The sequence below is a fragment of the Equus caballus genome, chromosome 17 (assembly GCF_041296265.1).
Source record: "Equus caballus isolate H_3958 breed thoroughbred chromosome 17, TB-T2T, whole genome shotgun sequence".
NCBI classification, from domain to species: domain Eukaryota; kingdom Metazoa; phylum Chordata; class Mammalia; order Perissodactyla; family Equidae; genus Equus; species Equus caballus.
In genome coordinates this window covers 13,416,832-13,442,960 of record NC_091700.1, presented here as the reverse complement: position 1 = coordinate 13,442,960, position 26,129 = coordinate 13,416,832, and the positions used below count along the sequence as shown (strand labels likewise).

At 38.1% G+C, this 26,129-nt stretch overlaps 1 protein-coding gene and 1 long non-coding RNA gene across 2 annotated transcripts in view; one reads left to right on the top strand and one right to left on the bottom strand.

Moving 5' to 3' along the window:
• Window positions 1-4,852: 4,852 nt before the first annotated feature.
• On the bottom strand, window positions 4,853-5,790 carry LOC100062205 (olfactory receptor 4C15). The gene is given in 3 exon segments (XM_014728332.3): window positions 4,853-5,656; window positions 5,658-5,726; window positions 5,728-5,790. Coding segments are annotated over 3 exon segments (936 nt in total).
• An 892-nt stretch (window positions 5,791-6,682) lies between these two features.
• LOC138918428 (uncharacterized) overlaps window positions 6,683-26,129 on the top strand; it is a 37,721-nt gene continuing 18,274 nt past the window's right edge. Inside the window, exon 1 of the long non-coding RNA XR_011427852.1 lies at window positions 6,683-6,909. This is a non-coding gene — a long non-coding RNA (uncharacterized lncRNA). The remainder of the gene's footprint in view (window positions 6,910-26,129) is intronic.

Genomic DNA, 26,129 nt, shown 5'->3' with positions numbered 1-26,129 from the left:
CTCACAGTAGTGAAGCATGCTGTTTTCCCTGCTTTATTCCTTATTTTTTTCTTTTACCTTCTGAAATGTTAACCAGTTCACTTATATTTTGCACCACAATTCTTCTCTTTCTTTTCTCATAAATAGATGTCTGGTTCTATCTGTTATGCTCCTATACTGTTATATGCTTTATTAAACATATACATTTAATTCAAAAAGACAACCCTAGATTATATATTGTTCTTGTTCTATAATCTAATCTTTTAAACAAATTTTCATTTTTTTATTTCATTTGATCTGTGCATTTTCTCACAAAATAAGTGTGGCCATTTGCCTTTTTTTCTGTGTACAGAGTTTGAGCTCTGATATGGAAAGTTTTACCTGGTACAGTTAGGCTACAACTAGAGTGAGATGCTACTGGATAGCATCTCTCTCTCGCATTCACCTCTATGTCATATAAAACATCAAATCCCAGTCATCATGTAGATTGCATCCCAGAAAAGACAAATTCCGAGCCATCAGAGAAAGATGCCAAATGATACCTTAATTCCCTTTTCTGACTCCAAATCAAGTTCTGTAAACTTCATGATGAGACAAATATCAAAGCAGAAAACTAGAAACCTAAGTGAATAATAGTGAAGAGGAGGAAAGAGCAGAGACTGAATGAAGTCAGAGTAGGAGAGAGGAGAGTCATAGTGAGCAGACAGCAGACAGAGAAGAGTCAGGTAAATAGATAGCCATATAGAGCAGAGAGAATTGGAATTATTATTTTTAATAAAAATATTAGAAAACTTAGTTTGACCCAAGCTTTCATCCCAGAATTCAGCTTCTTTCTCCCTTAACACTGCACTATCACTTGCCCCCAAACCAGAGAGGGGGTGCAGTTGTGGGTCACAAGAAAGCCTTGTCAAGGATCTTGAAAGCCCAGGTGTGTATGAAGTGCAGCCCTATGTTGTGCTCTGTCCCACAAATATCAGCACTGACCTAAAACTCTTCAAATCAGCAGACCCCCGAGAAAGAAACTTCTGCCACTCGGTCCTCAGGGCCATGGTGCTGTTTGGTGCAACCTTTGTGAGCAGAGATGCTTTTGAGAGGTAGTGTGGCTTTGTGCTGAGGCCAGGGAAGGATTATGAGCCCTGGACCGTGATAACACTTCATTGGCGGAAATACTCTCCAGTACCCCCACCATTTGTTGGAAGACACACTGAGAATAGATTCCATCAGGTTAGTCTAAAGGAAGCACATAAAGAAAATATTTCAGATGGATGAAAAACTCACCTCTTTTCTTATAAGCAAATAGATGACTTGCAATAAAGTATATTTTTCATATCTCCCACTTTAATTTACTTAGACGGTGAATTATATGAAGCCTGAATAAAACATGCAACCTATACTTTATTGGGATTTGCAATGCTTTCTATCCTAGAGGTTATGGGGTGTAGGGAGTTTATGGAGAAAGGGGCTGCTGCACGTGGCTGTGCTTCACATGATTCCTGAGCAGATGCACTGGATTAGACAAAACCACACTTCTACTGGACCAGGGGAGAGCATCGTGAAAAACAGGGGAAGTTGCTTAATTTGGTTCTTGGAAAGTTTTGGAGAAAACTGTTCTTGCGCTTTGAGAGAGAAATGCCTCTGAAGAGGTAGCTTCCCACAGTTTCTCTTTTGGAAAAACATCAGTTAAGTGTTTTTGTTATACTGCACTGGATATTTATAGTAATTCCCACAAAAGTTTGCAAATGTCTAAGGCAGGCTTTTAGCCTCAGGAGCTCCAAAGAAACCATTACTCCCAACTTTGTCCCAAAGGATATCCAATGAGATACTTAGCTGAGACAGTCCAAGGGCGAAAGTAGACTTTGGGAACAATTAGTTAAACTTCAACTCACTATGACTTACAGATGAGGAACCTCTGTTCCCTTCTTCATGTGATTTGCTCAGCCCATCTCTTCTAGAGGCATGGAAGTCCCTGAGGTCAGGTACGGCTAGATAAATGAAATATGTAAGGTAGACATGAGTCTGAGTCTCACTACTTATCTGCTATGTGAATTTAAGTGTTTCTCAACCTCTTTAAATTCACGTTTTTGCTTTATAAAAGGCTACAAATAATAATCTTTATTTATTTTAACATTTTTAATGTTATGTTCTCCCAATTTTAATCCTATTTATGCTTATGAATCAGTGTACAGAAGAAGAAAGGAAAGAAGGAAAAGGGAAAGTAATTCTTGAATACTTCTTATGTTTTTTCTTTTTCTTTTTAAAGATGTATGCCCTTCCACCTACAGGGAAGACATGTGTTTGCTTTTAAATTGTTGCAACCTATTAAAGATTGGATGGATTACATTACAAAATTACTTTGTTACCTGGAAAACCATGTTACTACCCAGCCCTCTGGTGTAAGAATTACCTGCAAGATATGACATTACAAGCTAGGTGCCTGAAATGAGTATGAAGTGAGAGGTCCAGAGTGGGCATGGAAGGAGAAAGATGGGCAATGGACATTGAGGTGGAAGAATGCCATGAATAGATTATACCTTGGTCTGCACTTTGCTGAAGTGTCTAGTGGCAACCAACAAGCCCATGTGTCTCAGAGAAAATCACATCCCAACATCTGGCCTTTTTAGTTACAAATGGACTAGAAGAATCCTGAAGAAGGTTTTTAGGATGTTGCTTAAAGTCTTTGAGCCTCAGATTCTCCATCAATTAATATAATTAATAAATTAAATATATATATTGCTGAGGAAGATTTGCCCTGAGCTGACATGTGTTGCAGTCTTCCTCTATTTTACAGGTGAGGCACCATCACAGCATGGCCACTGATAGATGAGTGGTGTAGGCCTACACCTCAGAACTGAACCTCGGTCAGTGAAGTGGAGTGCACTGAACTGAACCACTAGGCCATTGGGGCTCACCCTGAAGACCTACTTTAAAAAAAGACTATAAATACTAAAATATGCAACATATGAAAGGAAAGAATCCCTGGCTCAGAGAAAGTGCAGAGGAAATATTTGTGCTTTTGTTAACCTTCCTTAGACACAAGAAGCTGAAGACTAAAGAAATGAAATAACTCGCCTAAGGTCATCTTGCTGATTAGTAACAGAACTGAGCCTAGAATCCAAATCTCTTAAGTACAAGTCCAAATCACTTTTTATTTTAATAAGATATACAGTAATGCCACAAGATTTCTTGGCCTGGAAAACAAGAACAGCCAATGAATGAGTCCATGCATTAAACTTCCCAGTCAAAAAGCCCTAAATTAACTCCCTATGTTTGAGGGAATAATTAGGCTTCCCGGTTCTGGTGAAAACACTTTGCAGGAGCTAGTTTCAAACGAAACAATTAAACTGGCCAAAGGCAAGATGCTGAGTCAATGATCTCTTGATGTTCCTTCCAGCTATGAAGTGAACTGACCCTGAGTGCTCATTAAAATTCACTGTACCCTGAATGACTGGATTACCTAACTGGACTCCATGTTCTGTCAAAGCAATGCCAGGGTTTTACTGAAGGCAGTTGTCTACAGTCATTCATTCATGGAAACTGTAGAAATGGGATGAGATGATAACTGAGGTTTGTATTATTTTAAGTTGGACCCACCTCTGTCTCACCTGTAGTTTTAGGATGAATTAGGACCTTAATTTAAACTCTGCTCATTTAAAGTTGCATCTTACTAAGATAAGGGTTCCAGTGAATAACTCAGAGATTGGCAGAAAATTAATATCATATATTCTTCTTTGGGTCTGAAATGGAAGATTAAGCAAAGAAAAAAATGATTATTTAGTATTTTTGTCTATAATACTCAGTAAATAAGCATTTTATTAGTGTTAATGTGTTGAGGACTGAAATATTTTCTGTAAATAATTTATTCCAGAGGTCATTTGGGGATCTGAGACAAACAAACCTTAATTATGGGAATGACATGAAAGATGTGTCTGAATTTGAATGATTTTTTTATTGGTTGTTATTCAAATAGAATTATTTTGACCTAGGTAGAAGACAAAGGCAAGAAAATTCAAATAACCAAGTAAATCAAAGTAGTATCCTCTCTTGAAACCTATTGTTGACCCTCAAATGTCTCTGGTTTCTGATCCTCCTGTAGGGGAGGAAAGTCAGCTCACTGTATATGCAGCTTTAGTACTGGTTTCACTCATAACAGGTTCCCTCAATAGTGACCTTTGATTGTACTTGTGTAAGAGATGCTCATTGCTGACTCCCTTATGGAATCTGGCTCCTCTTCCTCTCCCATAGCTGATAGGTATGGGGTGGTCACCTGACCCAAGAGAAACTCATCCATAAGCAAGCCTGGGCCAATCAGGTTTTGTCTCTCAATAAATTCACCAAATGATGCAAATTCTGTAGCAGATGGTCATGGACCATGTCAAATGACGGGGTCATGTGATACAGGTACACCTACAGTTAGGTTCTGAGAATGCTCCAGTCTCTGCCCTTCCTGAGTCCCGATTGTTTTTCATCAGTCACAGACATCAGTGTCATAAATATAAACTTCTTTTCACTTGAAATAGTTTGAGTGTCTGTTCCTAATCTCTAAGATATTTTTGTCTTCCTTCCATAAGGTTTTTTTAAAGCATGAAGTGAATGGCAAGCAGTCTGATTTCTCTTTTCATTCTTTTTTGGTTATTGGATTCTAAGTAAGCATAAAATTCAACTCTTTTTAGTTTACATATGAGGATAGTGAGTAACCAAATTAGAGTTGATAAGTGATCTACGGATGAAAACCTTATTTCCTGACTCTCATGTTAGTGCTTTTTTTATTTCATTACATTACCTCCTATCAAAAAGACCTATTCACAGAAAGTTTTTGTATAAGAAAATTTGACTTTTTTACTCTTAACTAAAAACTTTTTCAAAGTTAAGTGTTTTATTTTTCATTGGAAAACATCGTTATTCTGTACCACACTTTCCTCATGGCATTTTTCACTTCCTTATTCCTGAAAGTGTAAATCAAAGGATTGAGCAAGGGAGTTAGGATGGTGTAAAATATTGCCACCATTTTGTCAAAGGAGAAAGCAGTTGGAGGTCGTGCATACACAAATATGCATGGGACAAAGAACAAAACCATAACAGCTGTATGAGATCCACAGGTGGAAAGAGCCTTCCTCTGCCCTTCAGTACTATGGGTTCTCAGAGAGAGCAAGATGACATCATAGGAAAGAAGCAATAAGGAGAAGATTATTATGCAGATAAACCCACTGTTGGCAGCCACCAAAAGGCCAAAGATGTAAGTGTCAGTGCAGGCAAGCTGCAGTAATGGGTACAAGTCACACATGAAATGATCGATGACATTGGGGCCACAGAAGGGCAGCTGGAAAGTAAAGAGAATTTGCATCATGGAATGCAGGAAGCCCCCTATCCAGGCTACCCCCATTAACATAGCACAGAGCCTCCAGTTCATGATAGAAGAATAATGCAAGGGTTTGCAGATAGCCACATAGTGGTCATAGGCCATGGCAGTGAGGACAATGACCTCCACCCCAGCAAAAAAATGCTCAGCAAAAAGCTGGATCATGCAGCCTTCAAAGGAGATGGTTTTCCTCTCACAGACAGAGTCCACAATCATCTTTGGGGCAATGGCAGAGGAGAAACATGCATCCAGGAAGGATAGGAAAGCCAAGAAGAAGTACATAGGGAAGCCCAGGAGTACTGGGCTGATCATGACAGTCACCCACAATTAGCAAGTTGCCCCCAACAGTTGCAATGTAGCCCAATGAAAATACAACAAATACTATTTTCTGGAACATTTGGATTCTTTGAAAACCCCAGGAGGACAAACTCAGTTACAAAGCTTTGGTTTTGCATGATTTCCAAGGGAAAGTTGAAAGATACCACAAATGAAGAGAAAGTTATTTCAGACCAGTTTATGGTATCATAGTCATCTACAAGTGGAGGCATCCATATGAAAAATTATCTTATGTGCTTCTGTCATCATTGAGAAAAAAAAATTATAAAATTGTGGAAGGTGGTTTGGGAAGTTAGGCAGAATTGAGGTGGAGATAAATTATTAAATACATTAAAATAGCCAGAGTTTCAGTTTGGGGGAATGGAGGTATTCACATGTGGAAGAGATGAGAAATAGTTTTCATCTCAACCACCAACTCTGATCACTTAATAGTGGTTTCCTGGAGTGAATTGTTGAGAAGGATTATAAAGTCGTATGCAAGTTCTGAAGAAAAGAGGGCTGCCAGTTTATTAGTGGTGCCTTTCATTGCATGGAGTCGGAGCACAATGACTGGCACACCATACCTGATCAGGAGACTCATATCTACAAATAGAAGAAGAAATAATGCCCAGTTAAAGAAGCAATTGAAAATCATGACTATTCTCCTAATTATTTCTTTAAATGTCTGAACTGAATTGGGCCTTTAAGATTAATTAATTTGTTTTTTTATAAAAGAGAAAGCTCTATGGTAAGGTGCCTACCTCAATACTAACAGATAACAAGTACGCATGTGTTGAGTTGGTGTTTTTCTTCATTCGTCATTTAAAAATAAGAACAGAGGTTTATAAAAAAATAACAATACCTAACGAAGAGTGTTATCATTATGACTAAGTTCAATAGTACGAGGAAAGCAATTATTCATGGCTAAGTGCATGGGAAACAGCCCATGGTAGGTCTTATTATCCCTATTTTACTGGGAGGTAACTCATGCTTAAAGAGATAAGGCCAAACAAGTAATAGATGCTGCATCTGGAATTGTAATGCAGGCTGGTTTCAACACCCAAGTCCCTCCCACTGGATCAACAGGGAAAGAAGCAAAGATTTTTCTTTTATAACAAGAACTTTAGAGCAGGATTGGCCTTTCTACAGTCTCCATCCACCTATAGATGGTAAAGCCTTCTGATTCCTTTGTTCATGTTTAAATGCAGCCCCTTAATGAAAGTCAGAGAGCGAATGACAGATTGTCCACAATCACACAGGTAAGAAATAGAAACAGTGTGTCACATATAGTCAGAGTCTTGAGGCTTTATTAATTACTTGCTAATTATGTATACAATGTGGCCCAATTGATCAAGTACAACTTGCCAAAGTATATCTGTTTTGAATTTGTGACTATATTGTAAAGTAGGGATGTTCATGTGTAGCCTATCCACTTATCTCACAGGATCATGATGAGGCTCAAATTGGAAAATGCAAAAAAATCGCTTTTGATAAAATAGTTTTACAAATTGTGGTAACTACACTCTCACTTAAAAAGCCAGCCACCTTACCCATGGAAAGTTTTTCCATGAGTCATCCAGACAATTACTTCAACTTTTGACTTCATTTTCCATAGCAAGACACAACTTCAGAGAATGATTGTGTCCTCACCTACATGTATATAACAGAAACTTATCAGCCAGACAGTGCTTGTCTGTGTGTGTACATGTATATGTAATTATTATTTGTTAAATAGGTGAATGAAAGCATAATGAGGCTTACGGTGAGAATTAAAAGTAAGTTGATTTTATAAATGCCACCTAGAGCTAACAAAAACAATTTTCAATGTTAATAAAACTAACAAAAATACAATTGCATGTACTAACATCTATCTATTTGCTTACCTTAAAATAACCATTTCCATTATGTTTCCAGGGTAGCAGACATTCTTAAACAGTGCCAGCACTATAAACCTCACGTCCAGCTACAAGCTGCCATCAAGAACACAAGAGCATAAAACAAACCCCATAAGGTCAGGAATCAATCAACAACCATTTATTAAAAAGTAAAGAATACAATAAACCATCTAGCAGTTATTAGCTTATCCTAGGGTCAAAGCAGAAAAGACAACTAAATGAAATGAGTAGGAACATTAGCTCCAGACTCATACAGAACAAGGTTCAAATCCAAGCTCTTCTAAAAGTAACTTAAAATTCTCAAAAACTCAGATTCTACTTCTGTAAATGGGTAAAAATAAGAATGCCTATTGAGAGGGTTCTTGTGAGAATCAGATATGGCAATGCTCATAAAATTGTTTATGCAGTTAGAAGCACAGGAGAACATCACTATAGACGGTGAGAACAGCCCACAGAGCCATTGACATAGAGCAGAAATGACAATGTTTTCACTACTAATTCCTCCTCTACCATGACTGATGTTGAGACTTTTTTTAAACAATCCTTTTATTGATTCACAAATATAAAATATTTTATGGTCACGGTACAGATACAATGTTGTTTAAATATGCAACATTTGTAAATGTCCTTAATAATCCCTGAATAAATTATTGGAGCCCTCAGGCCCACATGTGTCTGCTTCTTCTTCAGGTAGCTTCATTGTACAAAGAAAACCAAGTTGGGTAGTGAGATGGAGAGGAAGACCAAAGTTCTAAATTAATCTAATAATAAAATAATTCTTAGGCTCTCCGCTTTCCTTTTCTGAAGAGTTTCCAACAGTAGTACCACTTCAGAATTAAAATGTTTATTAGATATAAACAAATCAACTCTCTCTTTTTTCTGATAAAATAAATTTCCAAAATTAATGTTAAAACTTTGACAATGGAGAGTACAGTGTCCTCATAGTTTATGATCACAAATTTATAACTTTACATCATTTAAAAGGTAATTATCCTAAATGGAACGCGTTGTGCTGGATTGAACCATAAAACAGGAAAAGGGTAGTAGTGGGAAAATTAATAAAATATGAATAAAATCTCATGTTTCATTAAGAGTAATATATCAATGTGCACTATATAGTTTTGACAAATATAGTCATGGTGATGTAAGATGATAATATTAAGGGAAGTAAAGGGAAGAGTATACAAGAATTCTCTGTACTATCTTGGTAATTTTCCTATTAGCCTAAAATTAGTCCAAAATAAAAATTTAATGAAAAATAATACAATAATTGTTCAGTTTCTGCTATAAAAAGGCTAGCAATCCCATCTTCATCACTTAACAGACGTGTCATTGAAGAGATTGCTAGCCTCCGAGTTCTCTCCCACAAGATAGACGCAGTAACACTTGTCCAAGCTGCCCGGCCCTTAGGAGTCAATAAGACGGTTATGAATATGCTCTGCGATGTATAATTCAAAAGGAAAATTTGAAATATTGATTTCAGCATTATTTTTAAACAGTGTCTAGACACACAAAGTGAGCTAGAAAATTAAATCCATCTTAAAAATAGAATACATATTTTTAAAATCATGTTTTTTAAAATTATATCAATCCTAAAATTGCAATGAAACTGCTTCATGCATGTAATTCTTTTCGAAAACATTTTAGCAAATATTTCATGAATCATAAAGATGTTTACACTCCTTATACTAGTAATGCCAATCTTAAAAATCGTTCTAAAGGTGGAGTAAGGTGTAAGTTTTATAATGAGAGATGATAAATGTCATTTATAATAGTGAAAATTTAGAAATATCTAAAATGCTCAATAATAGAAAGGTGTTTATGTGAATTGGACTACTACAAATTAGTAACACTGTTCTTTGAACAAAATACTAATTAATAATATGAGGACATAGATGGTAAAGCAATTTTACAATATGGTAAATGAGAAAAACAAGAAAAATTGTGATAACTCTATCCATTTGAACATTTTGTATAATTTTAAAATTAAGAACAGAATATATGAAAATGGTAGAGACTTTATTTTCAATTTGTACCTTGATATAATTACATTTAAGATTGAAATCTTTTAACATTTAAAACCAACAACATCGTATTTTCCTTCATCTGAACTGATCAGAAAAGGGAGATGGGGTTTGAGGAAAATTTTATTATCTATCTTGTATAACTAACTTGCATAGGAGGAACTAATGTCCTAACATAACGTAGAATCTTGTACTAAAACTTTAAACTATTGTAAACCTTCCATAGGTAGTCGTATCATGGACCCAGTCTTCCCATCTCTCACTTTGATCAGTTTTAATGGCATATACTCCGATAGGAAGCAACTGATTCTGTTCACATTTCTCCTGGAAGATTCCGTGGTCTTTCCTCTCTTGATAGCTTACTCTTTAATATGCTGAAGCTGCAGCAAAGATTGCTCAGGACTCCTCACAGCCTGAACTATGGGCTCTGGGCCATCCTGTGGGGCTGTGACCTTGGGAATTTTGTCTCCCTAATATCCACAATGTCCACTATTTCCTTCCTATTCATTTTGGTAACAAAGTAATTCTAGTATCTATCCTTCTGAAAATAATAGGAATTTCAACTTTGGAGTATGTATAACATTCAAACCTATATGAGGAATTAGTTGTAAGATTATTAACTAGTGTTTTGTAGTTATATTTCACACAGTAAATTTTAGATGCATCTATATGTACCTATCTCCACATAACAGTCACATCTGCATATAGTTTCATAAATAAATATATTTATTACAAATTAAAAGAATACATTAAAATCTCATTCTTTCTTTTTTTATATATAAATCAGCCATTTTTTGGTTTTGGTTTTACTTTTTTTTTTAAGATTGGCCCTGAGCCACCTGTTGTCAATCTATTTCTCTTCTCCCCAAAGCCCCCCAGTACATAGCTGTATATTGAAGCTGTAGGTCCTTCTAGTTCTGCTGTGTGGGACACCGCCTCAGCATGGCTTGATGAGTGGTGTCAGGTCCATGCCCAGAATCTGAATCAGCAAAACCCTGGGCCACTGAAGTGGAGCACATGAATTTAACCGCTTGGCCAGAGGCCGGCCCTAAAATGCCACTCTTAATTACGCTTCTTGTTAAGTTATTCAGTGTACTACATTTTAGATCTAGGATTATTATTTAACTGCAAAATAAAAGAGTTTTTTTCTATGTCTATCTAGTTAAACATGTTTATTTCCATGACAATCTGGAAAATATGTTCTCTTCAGTTTTCACATCATCTTCTCTCCCCTCAATATTACTCACTGATATCCCTAAATATCTTAAGTTTTATACTCTTAGTATTTCTGGAATTGGGGGAAAAATAACCTTTCTCTCCACTTGTGTCACTCCTGATAGATGCCTGACCTTCTCTTGCCTGTCCTCCTAGCTATTTAACTCATCTTAAGAGAGAGATAAAGTCCCAACAACCAGCACTAAACCAGTCCAGAATTTTGGCCATTCAAATATTCTGAACAATTCTGATGTAGAGATCTAAAACCATCTATGACATTAAATATACTCAGAGAAAATTAAATTGACTTTAACCAGCATTTAAAATTAGAAGACTCTTGTCTGTGACTTAAGTCACTCTTTCTTACCTTGAATGTCCTTCCCTGTGCCATTTGTGGTGGGAATATTAACTGCTATACTATATATCAATAGCTCTGTAAAGGTAAACAGCACTTGAATTACCCTGCTCCTACCTCAGTATTCTGTATACAGCCTCAAAAACTCCCCTTTTTAATATAAAACATCAGGAAGGGTACAGCATCAGAGGATGAATGATAAGTTAGAATATATATAGAAAGAATAAATGAAACGCTATTGGAGAGAAAAGACAAAAATGTGCACCCATTGCATTTCATAGTTATTTAGATTTAACTCAGAGATGAAAAACTGAAGATAGGTCTAATTTAATTATACTTGAAATAATAGAGACTCCTAACTCATCCAAAAAAGTTTACCTTCTAATAGCTGTTATTCGTGGAGCACATATTATGTGCCAAGGTCTGTCCTATTGACTCTACATTTATTAAGTTTCCAAATCCTTTGAACTTGATAATATTATAATTCCCATTAAAAATGAAGATTATGAGGCCAGAAAGGTTATGTACTTGCTCAGGTGTACACAGTTAAGTGATAGACCCATGCATTGTATTAAACTTTATAGCCCCCACAAAAACACCCATACTTTTACATACAATATCACAATTTAAAATCCTCTCTGCAAATGCAGAAATGTGAATTACAAATCTCACCATGTGTTAGTTCCTTGAAAATTCTGGTGATGACAATCTTCTATTCTTAAGGGAGAACAGTGCATTCAGTGGCGGGCCAAAGTGTGACATACGTTTCCAACTCTTATTTCTACATCTAAAGGAGAGAGGAAGAGCATCTCTGGCAGATGAGGTAGAGAACGTTGCCCACTCCTTCTCAAGTACTGTCACCAACACAGTCTCAGGGAAAAAAAAATAAAGAAGCAAAAGTTTCCTCCTTGATTTCCAACTGGAATTTAAAGAGGTTTCTCTGAGAGGTCATGAGCCTGTAGAATTGCCTCTCAGTTCCCCCTCAGGATTTGGAAATTTCCCATCAGTATGACTTTCCAAGACACAGTTATCTGTGGTTTGACTTACTCAAGTGTTTGTCCCCAACCAATTAGAGGTTCTTCTAATTTTTTCTCCTTTTTAACTGCTTCTGGGTTTCTATTTGAAGATGCTTTCATTTCCCTTCATATTCAGGAGAAGAACACTGTGGGTACTCAGATGGAATGTAGTGTCTCTGGGCAGGTTTTGGGTAAATGCCTTAAATCCACGAGCCTAATGCTGGAATCAGGCACAGCATCAATCCATAAGGACATAGAATTTTGGGGGACTAGAGTAGCAATAATTTCTTGTTAACGAATAACAAATTTTATTTGTAAATGTACAAAGATGTACAGATTAATCTAAAATGTTATTTTTTCCTCTCAGTAACTGATCTTGATATGCCATGACTTTAAAACCAAAAGCACAATTTCTCATTATAAAGGGTATTTTAATTTCTCTTTTTTTGAAAACAAGGAATGTCAGGTCTCTTTGATGGAATGTGGCATTGGGATGGAAGCATGAGGGAAAACTTGAATGTAAGCTCATAACGTCCCTTCAGAGAGGATCCATACTGAGGAATCTGTTGGTCTATACACTCTTGTATCCAACCTATTTTTATGTCTATCAGCCCTCACAGAAATAAGCAGAAGTGAAGTGACTCGTCAGAAAGTGAAGGCCCAAAGCACCTTCACTTCAATTGCCTACAGTATTAAAGGACAAGTGTTATCTTCTTTTTTGGGGGGTGGAGGGTTATTTATGGTTTTCTATTGAAATTTTAGACAGTTTCCTGACCCAGAAGCACCATCTGACATGGATCACATTCCTGGAGGGGATGATATTATTAAAATATGGCTCAGCAGCAGGACTCCAGGAATGAGTCCTGGAACCCTGGTTCCTACTTTAGACCACACTTAGCATCTTGTACTTTATTCCATGCCCTGCTTTGCTTAATCCTTTATTATTTGCTTCCATTAGAGGAAGTGAGAGGGATAACACTAAAATAATAGTGTGAAGATGGAGTGCAACAAATAATATAACAAGCATGTTATTTGTGCAAAAGTTGGGTGAATTCAAAGAAGTTTACAAATCAGAAAAGAGAGAGAAGGACAGAGACAGAGACAGGCACAAAGAAATGTGTGAAATGGGGGGATGAGCACGAGGGAGATAAATAGCAATTTGTCCTTCTGGAATTTACCCAATAATCCATTCTTCTCCACAGATTTAAAATTTCACCTTCATCATTTATCAAATTATAAATTTTATACTGTATCTCTAAAGATAGATGATTCTATTTCGAGGCCATTTCTTCTCTTCTTTAGAATTCTTTATTCCTGGGCATATAACAAAGTGTTTACAAACCACAGCTTTATGTTATGTTCATACATCTAGTAGATACAATCACCTATCTCTGTTCTTCTCACTTTGTTTATATTACCAACGCTATTGAAACTCAGGCACACATCCATATAAACTTTAGAACTAGTTTATCAATTTCCATGAAAATATGCTTTGTCATTGGGGGAAGGTGTTATTAAATCATCACAAAATTGATGTCTCTAAAAGCAAGTCCTCTCCCTAGGGTGTGCAGAACCACCCAAATATTTTTTACAGAATCTCTAACTATACAAATAGTTTGATGTAAAAAGAATTAATAATTATAAACAACGTGACTAGAGACTATATTACAAAATTCATGACTCAGTGTAAGATATAGTGCTTTATTAGTGGAGATTTAGGATCACAGTTAGAGAGCAGGTACTTACATATTTGTTTATTGTCCAGTCAGAGCACAGAAAGATTCTTCCCAGTGTCCAAGCATCTCTCTTCCTGTCCTGGCCCAGAATCCATCTCTTCTTGTTCAATTCAGAACCTTTCTATATTGGAAAAATGCCTCTAATGTTATTTGATACCATCTATTTAATGTTGTTTTACATCATAACTAATGATGCTGCATCATTTATCAGACTGTCTGTGAATACTGTCTTCCAATCTCTCTCAATGGTTCCTTGATAATGAGTGCAAATACAAATATGATTAGCAGAGTTTGCAAGAAGATGTGAACAATAATTCATTCCCCAGTCATGTTAAATTGATTGGAATTTTGTACTGTATGTTTAAAACTAGTTACCTTCCAATAGTGTCTTTGCAAGAGCTCTTTAGGCCATATTCAAGGCATTTCAGGAATGTGATGTCCCACAGCCCTGCCTTGCACACACCACCACCAGCTAGGAGAAGAGATGAAAGACCTGAGCCCAGACAAAGAAAAGTGGTCCTGTTCATGCAAGTTAGGCCCTCATTACACGTGTTTTAAGACTGGAGAGTACAATGCTACCACATCCAGGGGAGTCAAGAGACAGCATTAATCAGAAGGGCCAGTTGGGATTGAGGAGCAAAGGTTTTAAAAGACCTTGAAGGAGATAAGTATATTCACCTCTGAAGAACTGTCTGACACATGGCATAGAGCCTGTGGAAGGGCTCTAGTGACTTCCTTGGGTGTTAGCAGGAGGGAAGGCAGAATATAGAATGCCTGCCACCACCTCCACCATTGTCAGTTCTGTAGATTTTGCAGTGCAGGCAGACCATGCACAAATGTGAGCTGAGAATGGCCTACACCCCTGGCCCAAGCCAAGGGTCAGCAAGGGGCCATTTATAGCCCATGTCTTGAACTTGTTCAGTGTCTCTCAAAATCAGCACGTAGACACCATTCTAGTAATCAACTTAGTACAAGAGTGCAAAAGAAATAATGCACCAACCTGTGAAAGCCATTTGCTTGACATACTGCCCTACTAGAACTGAGGTTCTTGCCACAGAAGAAATTTGTGGAATCTAGCTGACAGGTTATAATTTCACCATTGATGATCATAACAGCTCTTCCCTATGCAATGGAAGATGCAGGTTCTGGACCTACTTTGACACTAGGAAAGTTACCCAAAATATTACAAATATTTAAGGTTAGGGATCTCATTATGATCCTTCTAGTTCTTTAACTCTATAATTAAAATACAAAATAATCATTAGAAACTTCTTACAGAGATCAATGTTACTACACTGTCATAAATGTTTTCTTCTTCTTTGACATGAGGGAGGGTGAAGAATTGTGTCGTGAATTCAGAATTTTAATTATAAATTACTGTAAGTAGGCAGTAGACATTGTGTTCTACTAATATCAACATAGCAAAAGTTAAATGGAAGTTATGTGAGGGATTTTGATGCCAAATTGCTCTCTCATCTAAAAGTACATGAAGGATTTGATTTCTAATTGTTATATTAATAGAGTCATTTTGATGTCCATGTTCTTTTGGAACTTGAGTGTTTAAAAATATAGCGTTCCCTGATCAAGACCCTGCCTATCTTCCACATCTCTACTTGGACCGCGTTCGCCCAGTCCACCGTGCACTGATTACCCTGACCTTCTTCACTTGAGACTACATCCTGCCTTAGTGTTTCCACACAAGCTCTTCTCTTTTGCCTTAGATCTCCTTTCTCTTGATATGCTTAAGGATCATTCTATCTCATCATTCAGAAATCTCTTCTCAGAGAAGCCTCCATGTCACCTAACTAGAGTTACCTTGTCACACATGCACCCCTCTATTACAATTTTCTGGGAATCAGTTATCACTCTATGACTTTATTTTCATTTGTATATATTGTTTATCTTCTGCCTTAGAATGTAAGCTACAAGACAAAAGGGAAACTTATTTTCCTAGTCATCACTGTATACCCAGATCCTAGAAGAGTATCTGACACTTTGTAAAACTCAGCAAATATTTTTCAATGATGATCCTCATACTTAATGAAAACAGCTGGTGGTAATTAATGCTAGATTTATATTGCACATATACATTTTTCATTTAAAAGTAAAGATATTGGAGCCAGCCCTGGTGGCCTCGTGGTTAACATTCAGTGCTCACCACTTCAGCAGCCCAGGATTGTTTCCTAGTTGTGGAACCACACTACCCGTCTGTCACCTTCCCTGCTGTGGTGGTGGCCCATATAGAAGAACTAGAACAATTTACAACTAGGATATGCAACCATACACGGGGGCTCTGGAGAGGAAAACAAAAAGAGGAATACTGGGAACAGATGATAGGTCAGGGTGAATCTTTCCCTGTAGGTAAATAAATAAATAAAAATATTGATTTAAATAGTTTGTTTGAAATACTGTAACTAATATTTTAATTATTGCCATAATATATATCATACTTTTAAAAATAAGAAAACCATAACAGAATGCTGAATCATGCTATGACATTAGGCTTCCCATATACCTAGTCAAGGGAGGCAGTTTAAAAAGGCATTAGTTTTGAGAGGAGAGGATCCAAGATGGAACCGTGAGTAGTCCTCTTTGTCTCTCCCCCTTTGAGTCTACAATTATTTGGACACTCATCGCTTGACAGGGGGTGTCCAGGTGGCATCTCAGGACGTCTGAGAGACCCACGTGACTATACATTGGAAGGCAGACGGACTTCCCTCTGGGAGGATGTGGAGATAGATGAAAACTCTCCAACCCCAACCGAACAACCTAGTACATGCAAAAGGCTTTCTTCCAATGGACGCCCCCAGAAGATCAACACACACCTAGGGCAGGAGTGAGCACACACCAGAGGAGTGACGGTGGAAACAGGTGACCAGAACCCTGCCTAAACCCCCCGCAATTACTCCTAAATGCAGAGAGAAACTCTAGAGTTGCACACCTGAGCCCGTGGGGAGAGTCTCACCCCGTCATTGATGGGGAGATCCTGCCTGGTGTTCACAGTTCCCGGAGGGTCCCAGACAGGAGAATATCAGATAGGGCAGCAGCTGACCAGCTACCACTGAAATCAGGATCTCAGGCTATCCCCCAGACAGGGCAAAGGGCTCCCCGAGTTCCTGGGGAACAGGACTGTGGCTGGGTGGAGTTCCAGCGACCCATCTCCGTAGCCTAGGGGGAAACCCTACAGGCTCACAGCAGCCTCAGGGAAAGCCTCTGCACAGCACTAGTAGAGAGCACCCATCTGGGAGCCACAAAGCTGGAAGACCCCGGGACAAAAGTAGCATAGCTAGGTGAGCTAACAACAGACTGTAGAAGATGCCAATATCTCTGCTGCGACCCATAGTGGACAAGTGAGATTTTGTGGGTGCCTTCAGTGACAGAGCAGCAAATATAAGTGATCCTACCCCTGGACGCTGGAAAAGCCCATAACACTGTTGCAGACCCCAAGGAGGGAGCACGTCTAGGCGGGCTGCAACAGTAGGCACTGGCAGCCTGAAGCCATCCTGTGATGGCCCCCATGGCAGATGAGGGAAGCCAAAGGACCACTGTGACTACGAGGAGGGGCCCAGGCCCAGTTAGCAACTGCAGATAGGGTTCCTGGTTGGTGCAGTATAAACAGCTGCTCCCCCACCACACCAGCAGAAACAAGTGGAAGGAGCAACTAAACTCTATCTCTATGTGGAGGCACAAAACTACAACATCAAGCAATATGAAAAAATACATTAAATCTCCAGAACAGAAGGAAAATAACAAATACACAGAAAACAATCCCAAAGAAAATGAGATATATAACCTAAATGATGATGACTTCAAAACAGCCATCATTAAAATACTCAATGAGTTAAGAGAGAACTCAGATAGACAACTCAACAAGTTCAGGAGCTATGTCACAAAAGAGTTTGATACGATAAAGAAGAACCAAAGAGAAATACTGGAAATGAAGAACGCAATAGAGGAGATTAAGAAAAATCTAGATGCACTGAACAGTAGGGCCAATAATATGGAGGAAAGAATAAGCAATTTGGAAGATGGGAATATAGAAATGCTGCAGGCAGAGGAGGAGAGAGAAGTAAGACTAAAAAGAAATGAAGAAACACTCCGAGAATTATCAGCCACAATTAGGAGATGCAACGTAAGGATGATATGTATACCAGCGGGAGAAGAGAAGGAGAAAGGGGCAGAAAGCCTATTCAAAGAAATAATGGCTGAGAACTTCCCAAATCTGGTGAGAGAGATGGATCTTCAGGTGACAGAAGCCAATAGATTTCCAAATTTATCAATGCAAGAAGACCAACCCCATGGCATATAGGAGTGAAGCTAGCAAAAGTCAACGACAAGGAGAAAATACTAAGGACAGCCAGGCAAAAGAAACTAACCTACAAAGGAACCCCCATCAGGCTATCAGCAGATTTCTCAGCAGAAACTTTACAGGCTAGAAGAGAGTGGAATGATATATTCAAAAATCTGAAGGACAAAAACCTACAGCCAAGAATTCTCTACCCAGCGAAAATATCCTTCAAGTACAATGGAGAAATAAAAACTTTCCCAGATAAACAAAAATTAAGGGAGTTCATTGCCACAAAACCTCCTCTTCAGGAAATCCTCAGGAAAACCCTTATTCCTGAAAAATCAAAAAAAGGAAAGGGGCTACAAAACCAAGAGCAGAGGAGATAAGTAGAAGGACAACAACAGAGAGTAGCAGCTCTTCATCAGAACAGATTAAACCATGGGACGAGAAACAAAGGAAATTGAAGAAAACCAGAAAACAAGACATAAAATGGTAGTGGTAGGCCCCCACATCTCAATAATCACTTTAAATGTAAATGGATTGAACTCCCCAATCAAAAGACACAGAGTGGCAGGATGGATCAAAGAACAAGACCCAACAATATGCTGCCTCCAGAAAACACACCTCAGCCCCAAAGACAAACACAGACTCAGAGTGAAGGGATGGAGAACAATACTCCAAGCTAATAATGAACAAAAGAAAGCAGGTGTCGCTATATTAATATCAGACAAGGTAGACTTCAAAGCAAAACAGATAAAGAAAGACAAAGAGGGACAGTATATAATGATAAAAGGGACTCTCCACCAAGAAGACATAACACTTATAAATATATACGCACCCAACACAGGAGCACCAAAATTTGTAAAGCAACTCTTAATAAAACTAAAAGGAGACATCAACAACAATACAATAATAGTAGGGGACCTCAACACACCATTAACACCAATGGACAGAACATCCAGACAGAAAATCAACAAGCAAATAATAGAATTAAACGAAAACTTAGACCAGATGGACTTAATAGATATATATAGAACACTTCATCCAAAAACAGCAGGTTACACATTCTTCTCAAGCGCACATGGAACATTCTCAAGGATTGACCATATTTTGGGAAACAAAGCAAACATCAATAAATACAAGAGAGTTGAAATAATATCAAGCACCTTTTCTGATCATAATGCTATGAAACTAGAAATCAACTACAAGAACAAAGCAGAGAAAGGTGCAAAAATGTGGAGACTAAACAACACGCTTCTGAACAAACAATGGATCACTGAAGAAATTAAATAAGAAATCAAATATTATCTGGAGACAAATGAAAATGAGAACACGACATACCAAATCATCTGGGATGCAGCAAAAGCAGTCCTAAGAGGGAAATTCATCGCAATACAGGCTCACCTCACTAAACAAGAAAAAGCTCAAATAAGCAACCTCAAACAACACCTAACAGAATTAGAAAAAGAAGAACAAACAAAGCCCAGAGTCAGTAGAAGGAGGGAAATAAAAATAAGAGCAGAAATAAACTATATTGAAACAAAAAGACAATAGAAAGGATCAATGAAACAAAGAGTTGGTTCTTCGAAAAAAGTAACAAAATTGACAGACCTTTAGCCAGACTCACCAAGAAAAGAAGAGCGAAATCGCAAATATATAAAATTAGGAAGGAGAGAGGAGAAATCACAACAGATATCAATGAAATACAAGGGATCATAAGAGAATACTATGAAAAACTATATGCCAACAAATTGAACAACCTGGAAGAAATGGACAACTTCCTAGACTCCTACAACCTCCCCAAACTGAATCAGGAAGAAATGGAGAATCTGAATAGGCCAATCACAAGTAAGGAAATAGAAATGGCAATCAAAAACCTCCCCAAAAATAAGAGTCCAGGACCAGACGGCTTCTCTGGAGAATTCTACCAAACATTCAAAGAAGACTTAATACCTATTCTTCTCAAACTATTCCAGAAAATTGAGGAACATGGAGTACTCCCTAACACATTCTATGAAGCCAACATCACTCTGATCCCCAAACCTGACAAGGACAACACAAAGAAGGAGAACTACAGTCTGATATCACTGATGAACATAGATGCAAAAATCCTCAACAAAATTCTGGCAAACCGAATACAGCAATACATCAAAAAGATTATACACCATGATCAAGTGGGATTTATACCAGGGACACAGGGATGGTTCAACATCCGCAAGTCAATCAACGTGATACACTACATCAACAAAATGAAAAACAAAAGCCACATGATCATCTCAATAGATGCAGAGAAAGCATTCGACAAGATCCAACACTGATTTATGATAAAAACCCTCAATAAAATGGGTATAGAAGGAAAGTACCTCAACATAATAAACACCATATATGACAGACCCACAGCCAACATCATACTCAATGGACAAAAGCTGAAAGCCATCCCTCTGAAGACAGGAACAAGACAAGGGTGCCCACTTTCACCACTCCTATTCAACATAGTACTGGAGGTGTTGGCCAGAGCAATTCGGCAGGAAAAAGAAATAAAAGAAATCCAAATAGGTAATGAAGAAGTAAAACTCTCGTTGTTTGCAGACAACATGATCTTATATATAGAAAACCCCAAAGAATCCATAGAAAAAAATATTAGAAATAATCAACAACTACAGCAAAGTAGCAGGGTATAAAATCAACATACATAAATCAGTAGCATTTCTATACACTAAAAATGAAGTAACAGAAAAAGAAATCAAGAACTCAATCCCATTCACAATCACAACAAAAAGAATAAAATACCTTGGGATAAACTTAACCAAGGAAGTGAAGGATCTATACAATGAAAACTACAAGACTTTCTTGAAAGAAATTGACGATGACATAAAGAGATGGAAAGACAGTCCATGCACATGGATTGGAAGAATAAACATAGTTAAAATGTCCATACTACCTAAAGCAATCTACAGATTCAATGCTATCCCAATCAGAATCCCAAGAACAGTCTTCACAGAAATTGAACAAAGAATCCTAAAATTCATAGGGGGCAACAAAAGAACGCGAATTGCTAAAGCAATCCTGAGCAAGAAAAACAAAGCCAGCAGAATCACAATCCCCGATTTCAAAACATGCTACAAAGCTACAGTGATCAAAACAGCATGGTACTGGTACAAAAACAGGTCCACAGATCAATGGAACAGAATTGAAAGCCCAGAGATAAAACCACACATCTACGGACAGCTAATCTTCGACAAAGGAGCAGAGGGCCTACAATGGAGAAAAGAAAGTCTCCTCAACAAATGGTGCTGGGAAAACTGGACAGCCACATGCAAAAGATTGAAAATTGACCATTCTTTTTCAGCACACACCAAAATAAACTCAAAATGGATCAAAGACCTAAAGATTAGGCCTGAAACAATAAGTCTTTTGGAAGAGAATATAGGCAGTACACTCTTTGACATCAGTTTCAAAAGAATCTTTTCAGACACTATAACTCCTCAGTTGAGGGAAACAAAAGAAAGAATAAACAAATGGGACTTCATCAGACTAAAGAGCTTCTTTAAGGCAAGGGAAAACAGGATAGAAACAAAAAAAAACTCACTAATTGGGAAAAATTATTTACAAGCCACTTATCCGACAAAGGGTTAATCTCCATAATATACAAAGAACTCACACGGCTTAACAACAAAAAAACAAACAACCCGATCAAAAAATGGGCAGAGGACATGAACAGACATTTCTCAAAAGAAGATATGAATATGGTCAATAGACACATGAAAAGATGTTCATCACCGCTAATTATCAGGGAAATGCAAATCAAAACTACACTAAGATATCACCTTACCCCCGTTAGATTGGCAAAAACATCCAAAACCAAGAGCGACAAATGTTGGAGAGGTTTTGGAGAAAAAGGAACCCTCATACACTGTTGGTGAGAATGCAAACTGGTACAGCCACTATGGAAAACAGTATGGAGATTTCTCAAAAAGTTAAAAATAGAAATACCCTATGACCCAGCCATCCCATTACTGGGTATCTATCCTAAGAACCTGAAATCAGAAATCCCAACAGTCTGTTGCACCCCTATGTCCATTGCAGCATTATTTACAATAGCCAAGACGTGGAACCAACCTACATGCCCAGAAACTGATGATTGGATAAAGAAGATATGGTATATATACACAATGGAATACTACTCAGCCATAAAAAAAGACAAAATTGCCCCATTCGCAGCAACGTGGATGGACCTCGAGGGTATTATGTTAAGCGAAATAAGCCAGTCAGAGAAAGACGAACTCTATATGACTCCACTCATAGGTGGAAGTTAATATATTGACAAGTAGATCTGATCGGTGGTTACCAGGGAAAAGGGGAGGGTGGGGGGAGGGCACAAAGGGAGAAGTGGTGTACCCACAGCATGACTAACAATAATGTACAACTGAAATCTCACAAGGTTGTAATCTATCATAACATTAATTAAAAAAAAGGCATTAGTTTCTCTCTAGTGACAGCAACAAAAGGATCGGGGAGAAAATAAATATCCTTTGGATTCAGAAACCAAAATCTATAATGTAACAGCAAGAATCATGGAACTGGGAGGAAGTAAATACCCTTTGGATTTAGAAATCCATAACCATAATGTAACAGTGAGAACCATTCTCCCACAGTTAAAAAAAAAATAGATCTATAGAGTTGCTCTTTTTTTATAAAGAATATATCATGTCAAGATATAGACACCGGCTTCTAAAGTATCTTGACTCCAGCATGAGAAATTCTTATTCTGCTTCAGAAAAGGATAAAATAGATAGTGGAGAATTTTGGTAAAATGGGGGCCTCCATATTAAATAGCAAATTACTTATCTGAGATTGTACTTGCTTCCAAGTAGAATTTTGACAGCAGACAAACTGGGAAAATTTTACCTCCTAAATTGTTTCTATCTATTTATCCTCCTCTACCTTGTTACCCAGCCTATGAAATTGCAAATATAAAAAAGTCTCTTTTAAACTTATATTCATTCAACAATATTTATAAGTGCCTACTAGATCACTGGCAGCGTTCTACCAACAGCATGAGTGAATAAACACAATCTTTGCCCTTACAGGAATTACAATCTTATAAGGAAAATAGACAAAATAAAAGTCAAGAAATAATTTATTAAAGTACACTTTGTGATCATTGATATTACGGATATAACTGGTTGAAGGACTAGAGAATAACTGAGGGGATGATTAGAAAGAGTCAACAGGAAGGACTTGTCTAAGGAGGTGGGAGTTCATCTGAAAATGGAAAAATTGAAGTGGAGCCAGCCAAGCAAAATCTCTGGGAAAGAGAATTCCAGCAGTGATCAGAGAAAGAACAAAAGCTGGGAAGGCTTGAATTATTCAAAAGACAGTTTAAAGAGAGACAGATTGGCTAGAGCCTTGTGAGAAAAAGACGGAGTACAAAATGCACTGGAGAGTTGGGAAGCCACCTGACTGTTGTATCTTAACCTGATTTGCATGCTTAAAACATGCCCCTGGAAGCTGTGTGCCCATTGGGTTCAATGAATGTGGGGAATAAGACCTCATTGCCCTTGTTGGAAAGCTTGTCCTTAGCATATAAGCTAGTGACTGCCCAGGGTCCCTAGATTTATCCACAGTTTCTCATGAAATTTTTCATCTCTCTGTTCCTCAAGGTATAGATCCAAGGATTTAACTCGGGCATGATGATGGAAATGGACTCAGCCATTGTCTTTTCTATGGGGTAAGGGGCCACAGGCCTCATGTACATGGCAATGCACAACACAAAGAACAAGGCAACCACTGCGAGGTGGGAGCCACAGGTAGAGAGAACTTTATGCCACCATTTAGAACTCCAAGAATCCAGGGGGCAGAGGATGACCACAAAGGAAGTGATGAGGACAAGGAAGATGGTCTCACACATCACCCCACTCTTGAGGATGACTAAGAGGCATAGGATGTGGTTGTTTATGCAGGCCAGTTTCAATAATGGAAACAAATCCCACATAAAGTGAGCAATGATATTGGGGCCACAGAATTTGTTTGGTACATGAAGAAAAGCTGTATCTCTCTGTGCATGGATCATCCTACCAAGGCCCCTCCCAGGAGCAGGCAGCACACCCGAGAGCTAATGATGGACTGTAGTGCAGGGGCCTACAGATGGCCACATAGTGGTCCCAGGCCATCACAATGAGAAGGGTGATCCCCACACCACCAAAGAAATGGTCTGCAAAGAGCTGGGCCATGCAGCCTTTGAGGGAGATGGTAGTGCCCTCAGAGAAGGAGTATACAATCATTTTGGGGGCAATGACAGAAGAGGAGGTGGCATCCATGAGGGACAAGGAAGTAAGGAAAAATTCATAGGTGATCTCAGACTCTGACTTGTGACCATGGTGACCAGAATGTATAGGTTTTCCAAAACTGTGGACACACACATGATGAGAAGCACAACAGAGTATATTCTGCAGCTCTGGATTCTTTGTAATGTCCAAAAGAATGAATTCTGTCACATTATTAGGATTCTCCATTTATTGTGGGCTTATACAAGCACATTGCTCTGAGCTTGAAAATCTGCAAAAGAATCATATCTTTAATTAGTAGTCACTGAGTGTATTGCACATTTTTGCACTCTTTGTCACACCCCTTTTTTGTTTGTGTGAGGAAGATTGGCCCTGAGCTAATATCTGTTGCCAATCTTCCTCTTTTTGTTTGAGGAAGATTGTTGTGGAGCTGACATCTGTGCTGATCTTCCTCTATGTTATGTGGGATATCGCCACAGGGTGGCTTGACAAGCAGTGCTAGGTCTGTGCCCAGGAACTGAACCTGTAAACCTCAGGCCACCAAAGTGGAGCACATGAACTTAACCACTATGCCACCAGGCCAGCCCCTATCACACCCATTTAACCTACCTTTTTCTCCAGCCATTGATACAGCAACCAGCTGCTAACAATTATAGCCTGACAACTTGATCCTACTGATCCCCTCAAAACACCTCTTCACACCAGTGTGTCTCTTGCTTTCTCTCCTGATACTTGCTGCCTTAGACACTTAGAAGGCCCTGCTGCTTCATTAGATTCTGATGTGTACATACACCTGGAAAGATGAAGGAATTAACCTACCTTAAAGAAACCTTGGATCATTAGTAGATAGAAGCCAGTGGATAAATGATGGTCAGCTTAACACAATCTTGGATTAACTTTCTTTCCTGCCCTGTTTCACTCTCCCCATTTACTGCCTCCCGTATGTTTTCCAAAATAAAGTACCTACACACAAGCCCTTCTCTTACCCTCTGCTTTCTGGAAACCTCAGGCTAGGAAGCCTACCTCCACTTATCACTGGGCCCACCCAAGAACAAAGAACCTGGGATATTTTGAGTAAATTCTCATTAATGTAGTCCACATACTTGTTGAGCACCTGCTAGTTGAAGAGCCTGTAAGACAGGTCATGTCCCAAGGACTCTCCATTTATTAACAACTATACTCTTTCCATCTATTCCTCTTCCTTCTTAAGCTGGATTATTATCGTCGTTACATATTGCTAATATTCAGTAACTCCCTACTGTCTCAGCCAGTGGATTATCGTATGAGATATTTTCTTTATTTTAGAGATAAGATCCTGAGGCTTAAAGGAATGAAAAAAATGACACTAAGTTCTCATGACTAGTAAACATTGAAGCCAAATTCAAATCTAGCTTTTTCTGATTCAGAATTCAATACCAATAACAAACTATATTACTTTTCTGTTGACAATATCAAGTATTCAATATGAAAGAGACACTGTGACTCGTGACAATTTCATTTTTATAACAATCCCTTGAGATATATTTATGCTTTCTGTGGTCATTTCACTAAACAACTCTACAATAAAATTCAAGAACAATTCCACAATAAAGTGGATGTTCCAGTTATATATACATATATATAAAATCCAATCTGAACCCAGAAGTTACAAGCATTAACTAAG